Source organism: Protopterus annectens, chromosome 11.part0 (assembly GCF_019279795.1).
Source record: "Protopterus annectens isolate FY-2018-M chromosome 11.part0, PAN1.0, whole genome shotgun sequence".
NCBI classification, from domain to species: domain Eukaryota; kingdom Metazoa; phylum Chordata; order Ceratodontiformes; family Protopteridae; genus Protopterus; species Protopterus annectens.
In genome coordinates this window covers 1,324,808,577-1,324,818,144 of record NC_056745.1, presented here as the reverse complement: position 1 = coordinate 1,324,818,144, position 9,568 = coordinate 1,324,808,577, and the positions used below count along the sequence as shown (strand labels likewise).

At 37.6% G+C, this 9,568-nt stretch overlaps 1 protein-coding gene across 1 annotated transcript in view; it reads right to left on the bottom strand.

The window, feature by feature from the left end:
* Nucleotides 1-8,920, bottom strand: part of LOC122815832 (endonuclease domain-containing 1 protein-like) — a 164,054-nt gene extending 155,134 nt beyond the window's left edge. The window contains exon 1 of the mRNA XM_044088635.1: nt 8,628-8,920. Within this exon, the coding sequence (XP_043944570.1) occupies nt 8,628-8,900 (273 nt within the window). The 5' untranslated portion in view covers nt 8,901-8,920. The remainder of the gene's footprint in view (nt 1-8,627) is intronic.
* Between the last annotated feature and the right edge of the window lie 648 nt (nt 8,921-9,568).

The following is a 9,568-nucleotide window of genomic DNA, read 5'->3' as shown; positions in this document are numbered from 1 at the left end:
CACCCAGTATTAGGGTGTTTGGTTGTTTCTTAATATTTTCCAGTATGTTTAGAAAGGTGTAGTGAGAATCTTGGGGCATGGTGGGGGATCTGTAGCAAGCTACAATTTGGATTGCAGCTTTATCTAGTGTTAGTTGCACCTGGAGAATTTCAGATGCATTGTGTTGGACAACTTGCCTGGTGGTGTGAATATCCTTGGTGAATATAGACACTCCTCCGCCTTTAGTGCTTCAGTTCTGGTTTGTTGGCCAAAAAGTGTGGTAAGACTTGTAGCCTGGTATTACAGCGGTGCTCTCTGGACCCTTGAACCAGGTCTCAGTTACTGCACAGATATTGATGTTCTCCATTTTTAGGAGTGCCTCAAGAGAGTGCATTTTGAGGTTTAGACTTCTAGCACTGAGTAGCATTACCTTCAGATTTTGCATGATTATACCTGTTATGGCGTTTTTGTTGTCATTTGAACTTTGCCTAAAAAAGGCACTATAGGGGTGGCAAGAGCCTTACTTACTAATCTGAATCCCAGGGGTGACAGGTGCAGACCATCTCTGGCAAAGCATTGTGGTCTGTTGATCATGTCATCCCAGGCAGACAGATACTGGATCCCCTTTGAATGACACCAGACATCCAGTGAGTTGGAATTGCTACTCACTGCATCACTGTTCCAGTGACTAGTTACTTTCACACACCTCCTCCACCTGCCAGACCACCCAAATTAGCCACTTAATATGGACAATGCTCATGCTTGTGATGTATACAGATACAAATTACTACAAGCATATTACACTTAAATATGCCAAAACCCCCGACACACATACACACATCAGTCAGCAACATTATTTTGCACTGATTTTAGCAAATCCATTTTTTGATACCATTCATGTCATGACAGATCAGTGATTACAGATCAGTGACTACTGTTTTAACAGTGACTAACAACAAAAGGAGTAACTCACTTGAATCCATGAAATGGCCTCCATACTAATCAGTTATATCTACTTTACTGTGTGCACCTCATATAAATAAATTAATAATGGTCATAATAATAAAGCATTTTTACTTCACAGAAACGCACACTGGTCTTGCAAAGCTAGATAAGTGACTGCTTAAACTGAGTAAACAAAGAGGGTGAGCTACTTTCATTCACATACCTACCCCCAAAGCAGTTGAAACCACTTTTGTGCACACATCAAACATATGATTTTGATAAACATATGATGGCCATGTGATGAATTTTAACTTTTGTTCCATAAAGTATTCCAAGTTGCATCATACAGATCATGTTTAAAAAGAGCAAACAGTAGTTAGATATTTTGTTTTCCACAGACATCCCCAACAATTGTAGGCAAGTTGTCTGTGTACATTCCAGATGTCCAGTTCATAAAGTATAATTAAAAATCTCTGTCAACTTGGTGGAGAAAGAATCAATAAAAAAAGCCAAAAACATTGGAGAAAAAGGGGCCCAAGTTAGGGATAGAGTGTAAATAATTATTTTGCATACCTGGAGAGTTGATAGTATAACATATTTACATAGCATTCATTATTTAATAATATGAGGTTGGACACTCAGATTTCTGTCATTATTTAGCAATTGCGCCCCTCTATAACTTATTAGAAAGCCACAAATTTTACAAGTAGGAAACCAAAAATAGAAACAATCTTAAGGACCATCACAGCTCTCAATTTGCATGAGTAAAAACAAAAATAACAAGTGGAGTAGGGTGGAGAAAAGTTCCAAAATTACAGACAATTTTAATTAATACTCTAAGTCATTTAAAAGCTAATAGAGCAACAAGTTTTGCTTCAGCATACATTTTATGAGCAACAGGAAATACAGAACTCTTATGCTTGGCATTACAGTTTACTTATGATGTAGATAAAGTAGGCCATGGGCAATCATTTTTTGGCTGTTTATTAAAAATGTAGTTATGAAAATGATTAGCTGAGAAACCTATAAAAGTGGGAAAAATCTTTTTAGTGTGGAAGGCAAGCCTGTCTTCATCCCCTGTTGTGGGTTAGGGGTGGAATCAACCTGAAATTATATATACTAACTCCAGAGTGACACCACAGTGGAGAAAACAGGGAAAGCAGAAAAGTGCACTGCTGGCTCACACAATATAACACATCATGGTGAAACTCATTGTAACATAAATCTTTGCACAAAAAAAAACAGTATTCTAAAACCATAGTGATGACTCATAAGATAGCCATGGCATTATTGTCTGACTTTAATCCTCTGTGATACACTAGAAAAATTGATATTTTTATTGGAAACAGGGCTTGCGAAATAAGTGACCATTAACAGTGGACACATTTGCAGGGCAGACAGAGTACAAGGCTTTTTGTACAACAAATTTGACAGGATCTTAAAAAAATGCATCATACTCTATCTGGCTGCTGGCTCCCTATTGAAGCATTGGCACTGGAAATGCTGAGTGCTGACAAACATAAAAAAGGACCAGAAACACAGGAGAAGAGTGAATCTCAAAAATCCCTCTTCTCTTTTAGACTTCTTTTTTCAGGTGGCCAGGCCCCCCCATCATGGGGTGCAAGCCCCACACACACAGTCCAAACTTATATATACCAACTCTGAGATTGCCATACCCTAGAGAAAAGATAATATTCAGACAGAGAAATGGCATCTTGGACCTAGTATATGTATATATATATATATATATATATATATATATATATATATATATATATACACACACACACACACACACACATATATATATATATATATATATATATATATATATATATATATATATATATATATATATATATATATATATAGTTATCTGAAGAAGTCCTACCAGAGAGTAGGCCAAAAAGCGCTTTATTTTATTAAACCGTTCATTGCTGGTTGCACTTGTGCCTTTCCGTGGACTTTTTCATCTGTTTTTTTACTTGTTTGCAGTTTAAGATATATATATATATATATATATATATATATATATATATATATATATATATATATATATATGTGTGTGTGTCCGTTCTTTTGACTATTCAATTTCTGTATTTTAGGACTTGATCTAGCAGGACCTGACATTTCAAATGATTACCCTGGCTGCTCCTACTGTCATCATCCATATCTGCTACCTAATCATGGAGTTCCCTTTACTCATTGCCATCACATGGCAATAACTTGAAAGAAATGGAAAGAAAAAACAAATAAATAAAGGTCAGAAGGTTGTCCCTAGTCAAAGGGTGCCCAAGGTGGCCACATATGTAGCTTACCTATAAATAAGGTAGACCATGGCTTTTGAAGTTATGTCTACTTTTTTGATGTTGCTTCTGCTGCCACTATTAGTGCTTTGTGACACATTTTCTTGTAGTTGATTTTGTTGCTTCTTCTGCTGTTTTCAGTGATACACTTACTACAGCTATTGGTGTTATGATTGCACTTTATTGTTGCCTTGATAGCACTGTTATGTTTTTTTATGTTTGTTCATGTGGGCATGTGTTTGCATATGTGTAGTATACATTCTAAAAATCTCAGTCTGATATTTTTTCCATATTCCTTGATAAATCTAATGGATGTAACTGTCCCTTTTCATAGGCAACCCAGAAACATAGTCTGGTTTAGAGACATGCTCAGAGTGACACAGTAAGCCAATGATGACGGAACAAATCAAACCTATATCCTGGACACAGGCACATGAAGTGGGTTGAGGAACTGGCTTACTCCAAAGTATGCCATCCACCCATGCTAATGGTGGGAGGGGTGTGTATGTGCCCCCTATTGGCTGCCATAAAGCCCAGCAGTGGTCAATGTGGGAACTGTGGTGCAAGAGAGGCTAAAGAAGGCAGACTCATGGCAATCATACTTCAGTGTAATGATAGTGCAGTATTCATAACCTCAACCTGTACCTCACAGCAGTACTGTGATAGTGAGGAAAAAAGTGAATTTATACAACAATTGCAGGACCTACTAGATAAAGCAGGACAACATGAAGTGACTTGAATGCACAAATATCAGGGCATAGAGAACAGAATATGAGGACTGCCTGGGTCCACATGGGTGGGACAATAAGAATAAATAAGGAGAGGCCATTTATGGTTCAGAAAGAGAGACATTGACAAGATCACATGCAAGAGTGGCCAACATGAATTTCAGTTAGACTTCCTTCTAGTAAGGAAATTGCACTGGGGTAGAATCAGTGATTGCAAAGTCGTCCCCAGTGAAACAGTTGGCCCAGGGCATAATCCATTGGTAGCTGCAATCAGCTGCAAGCAGTGGTCAGAGAAGGCTCTAAGGAGAACAAACACCAGGCTGAAGACCTGGAAATTGACTGGAGAGAAAGTACAACAGTTCAAGGAATTACTCAGGGCACTAGCACCCCAAGAAGTGGAGGAAATAAATGGAATTGAAGTAGAATGTCAGTCCCTCAAAACAGCATGTGTGGAGACTACATAGTATATACGGTGCTGAGTTAGATATGGAAATACGGTACATAAGGAAAACTGGTGGTGGAATGCAGATGCCCAGGAAGTCATCAAAAGAAAAAAGGAGTGCAGGAAAAAGTGGGAGATAGAAAAGATGCAACAGGGCTAGGAAGGAATACTGTTTGGTTAACAAAGAAACCAAGAAAGGAGTTGCAATAGCAAAGAATGCATTCTACCAGCTTATGGAAAGTGATTCAGAAGATGGCAGAAAGAAACTATCTGGTTGCAAGGCAAAGATAGAAAGATAAAGAAGACAGTCAGACACCCTTCATAAGGGATGTCAGCAAAGGCAAATTGAAGGTATTTCCAGCAGCTTCTGAATGAGATAAACCCCACAGAAGCTATAACGACCCAGACACAGTCTATGATGAAAGAAGAAGAGGACCCCAGCCTAGCAGAAATAAGAATAGCACTAAGGAAAATTAAGTCAGGGAAAGCAGCAGGTTCAGATGAGGTCGCAGCAGATATGATAAAGATATTGAGTGAGACAGGAGAAATGGCTCCTGAGGCTACTCATAGCAGTGTGGAGAGAAAAGGTCATCCAAGATGACTGGAGAATAAGCATACTCATGCCAGTGTGTACAGGAGCAATGGGGACAGCCACAACTATGAGCAGTACAGAGGTATCAAACTTCTGTCACATTGTATGAAAGCTCTAGAGAGGATGATTGATAAACAGATACACAGAGTTTGGATTAAGATCAGGATGCAGCACAGCTAACATGATATTTGTGGTGAGATACATAATTGAGAATAAGCTAGAGATGAGGAAAGAGTACAGCTTGGAGAAAGCTTATGACAAGGTTCCAAGAAAGCTGATTTGGGCAGTACTGAGGTAGTTCAAAGTCCCAGAAACATTGCTAGAATTAGTGCAGGCTATGTACAAGGACCCAGTGACTCAAGTACGAACAGTGTTCAGTCTTACAGTGGGGTTCCTGGTGAGAGTGGGTGTGCACTAGGGTTCAGCTCTGAGCCCACTGCTGTTCATACTGGTGATGGACTACATTAGAAAACAGGTCGGAGGGGACAGACCAACAAAGTTTCTGTATGCAGATGATGTGACATTACAGGCAGACTGAGCAAGAACTTCAACAAAGGATAGAGGAATGAAATGCAAAATTGAAGGCACATGGGATGAAACTAAGTACAAATAAGATAATGGTAATGACAGCAAACTGGGGAAATTGGAAGAAGCTGAGAACTGAGATAGAAGGAAAGATAGTGGAACAGATAAATAGCGTCAGGTATCCGGGAGGGGTAGTTGAGGAGAAGGGAAGTCTGAATAAAGAGGTCAAAGCTAGAATTATAGGGGCTGTCACCAACTGGCATAGAGTGTCAGGTGTAGTATATGACAGAAGAATGCCAAAGAAGCTGAAAAGTAAGGTGTATGAAAATGGTGTGACTAGCACTATTGTGTGATACAGAGACCTGGGCAGTAATGGCAGAGCAGTTGAGGAAGCTAGAAGTGATACAAATGAAGTGCCTGAGAAAGGTGATAGGATGTACTCTATAGGACATACAAGGAGATGAAGGCATAAGAACAGAAGCCAAAGTAGCTCCAGTTGTAGAAAAGATCAAAGATAACAGATTACTGTGGTTCAGGCACATGTGCAGAAAAGCAGAAGACAATCTGGTGAAGAAGATTTGTGACAGACAGTAAGAAGGTAAGAGGAAATGAGGGTGCCTAACAAAGAGGTGAATGGATTGCATGAGTGAAGGTCTGTGACAGTCAGGCATGGGTGCTGAAGCAGGTAGAAGTGTGGCATTGAATTGAGAGAGATAGTGGCAGTTAACATGACACCTTGGTTCCAGGTAGAAAATGGGAAAAAGGCTGTTGATGGTGATGATGAGGATGAATAATAACACAAAAATATGGCTCTGGGGTGCAGAAGGATAAATCCCTGACTGCACCACAGATAAACCATGTTTTACTAGTTCAGGAGGGGCCTGGTAGGAGACGATGAAAGTGAATAGCCAGTACTGTCTTGACCATCCTAGGCAGAGAGAAACAGTCTTACTGCAACTGCAGAATGAAGAACCCGGTGAGTCCCTTGCTGTAAATGGTATGCCAGATGACGGGAAGGTTGCATTTCTGTGTCAGTCTTGTTAGCTGCCCTATAGTAGTAGGGAAGGTTAAGGCAGTTCAAATAGACCCAGTGAGAGAAGACAGAGCCGGTGGCAGCCTGTGGTCAGCTGTGTGGTGCCAAAACAAAAACAAACAAAAATATAATAATAATAATAATAATAATAATAATAATAATAATAATAATAACAATAATATCTTAGGCAGTATCCACTTGGAAGCATTGTAGAATAACATTTAATAGGCACAGTCAGCACAATCATTTTGGAATGTCTCAAGAGAATGAATTTGTCAGTAAGTCTGATGCTTTGATTTGTTTTCTTCCAACATTATGAATATGTTTGACATTAATACATGTATTACGACTCTGTCCTACAAAGGGTTTCATGTGGTACTTTTTGACATCAAATACAAGCTTGCATGATGGTGGGGAAAGTCTTACTACCATCAGCTTGCAGGTATTTATAATTCTTTAGCGATAAATATAATATTTGTTGGCATATTTTATGTAAATATTTCAGGCAGTGTCCACTTAATAATATCATGGAACGGCATTTCCCAGGACAGCTCAGCTCATAGGTCAGGAAAGGCTACTGACCCAAATAAGTAAGTGAGAATGTGTGATTTCTCTTAATGCCAAAGTATGAATATGTGCCATATTGATATTTATGTTTAACTTGACCCAAGGCAAGACTATGAGGTACTTCATGGTATCAAATGAAAGCTTGGGAGAAAAACACAAAACCATAGCATTTAACTCTAAACCATGATTTCATTTGATAGTTTAGCCTTTCGTATCATATAATAGAGATTCCTTCAGCATTAATCATCTTAACAGACCAAGATGCAACATAAAACATTAGCTCATGTGATTTGTGACATCATCATTCATTGAAACTTTCTCATTTTGCACAGAAAGGGCTTACAGATTATAGACTATCTCTCTGACAAAAATTCTTTCTTTTTTTTCTTGTTTTTTTTACAAGATTAGTCATTGTTAAATTCATTTAAAGCAGGTATCGAAATGAACAAAGTAGAGGAGAGCTTGCATAATACAGCAAAAGTTGCCCATGGTACCTGCTATCTGCCTGCAACTAATCTGCAGATATTTATATCTGTTAAGTAATGAAATATGTTAGTATGCATAAATATTATATTTCTGTAAATGTCTCATGCACTGTCTAGCTGAACACTTTGAGGATAAACCAGTTACTATAGGAGTTAGAAATGGTTCCTCAGACAAATGGGGTAGTCTTTATTTGAGAAAATGTGAGTTATTTCCCATAAATATTATGACTATATTGTCATATGTCAGTAATTATATCAATGATTGAGCCAAAATGTGTGTATATGGTACTCCATTGTATAAAATGAAAGCATAAATAATGCTGGAAAAAAGCTTTATCTAACTAGTACTGTTTTGAAAATATTTACATGTATTTCTTAAACATGCAAATATGCATACAAATTATATTTATTCAAATATTTTGAAACTAGAGTGACATTTACAAAACTGATTTGCAGCAAATTGAAGAACACATTTGTACTAACAAAAGTCACACTGATGGGGTCTATCTGCTATGCTTAGAGACATATTAATAGTTGTTTTTATAAATATAATAATACAAATTACATTGTTTATGTTACTTGTTCAATATAAAACTATGATTATGTATGTCGGATATGTTCGTATGACCATTGTAAAGAGGAGTATGTGCTAAACAACTTGTATATATTAACTTTTTGCTTTTTTCAAAGTGTTTGAGATATATGTGTTTGCAAGGAGGTTGGAACACTGCATTTTTAGGTATTTGGCTCAAGGAGAAAGCTGTTCACACAAGAAATTTACAGGTATCAGGAGGAGTGAAATTCCAATTGGGTTAATTTAATGAGTTAAAATGAATTCAATTGGAATAGGAATTAGGTACAGAAAATGAGTTTCAGAATATTTAGAAAAACTTTAGTAAGGAGGTACATTTCAGAGAAAGCAATACAGATTAGGTACCTTGCCATTATGCACCTAAAATAATTATAATAAGTCAAAAATAATTACAACAAGTAAATAAAATTCCCTGTAAGGGGGAAAAAAATACCTGTGGTTCAATTTTCCAATCATCATGCCTTCCACCAGCAGCACTTTCTTTATAAATGTAGGCTGAATAGACTGGAATCCTATTGTCAGTGTCATACAGTGTAGCAAAATGGTATATATTGTCGTACCTCTGGCATATGTTGCAAAAAGCAGAACTAAAACCTGATGGCACTTTCCCCTCAAAGAAGAACATATTACATCTGTTAAAGTTTGGAAGTACTTCAGCAAATGAATGTAGAACATAGGCTAAAAGCAGAAATGTGAGAGCGTTCATCTTCAGTGAGTGAATGAATGTTCCTGTTCTCTTATTCCTGTTCACTGATTCTAACTGCTTACTAGTCAAGGCTATATATACTGTGGGTTGATGAACAGTCAAGTCATATCACTCCAATGCTGTCATACAGTTGCGATCAAATAAAAGAATAACACTTCAAATATTTAGGAAAGCCATAATAAACCTTATCAAAATCCTGATATATCTAAGTTAGACAGTAGCAGGTGAGAAGATACTGTGCATTTTGTTCTTAAGCAGTAACATTTGTGTGGTTACTATCTCAGTTTTTATTACTTCTAAGAAGCTGACTAAATAAACAGTGAACAAGTTTTTGGCATTTAGTGTCCATGCTTTCAATTTGCATACTGTCTGCCTCAGTCCAGTTAACTTAATACTATCACTCTGTGTTAGTCCTTAAATATAATTGGTTACCCACCTGGTGCTTTATTCTAACATAAAGTACATTTTGCAGGTCAGATGAAGCACTTAATTTTCATTCAGCACCAGTCTGGGTATCTTCAGACTGACTGCTACAACAGGTAGATCGATTGATGACACTGCAGTGCATCATAAGGGGGATGTTGCACTCCTGAGCATGCCGTCCTTCAGATAAGATGTTTAACCAAGGCCCCATCTACTTGAGCTGATGGTAATTCAGGTGGACGTAA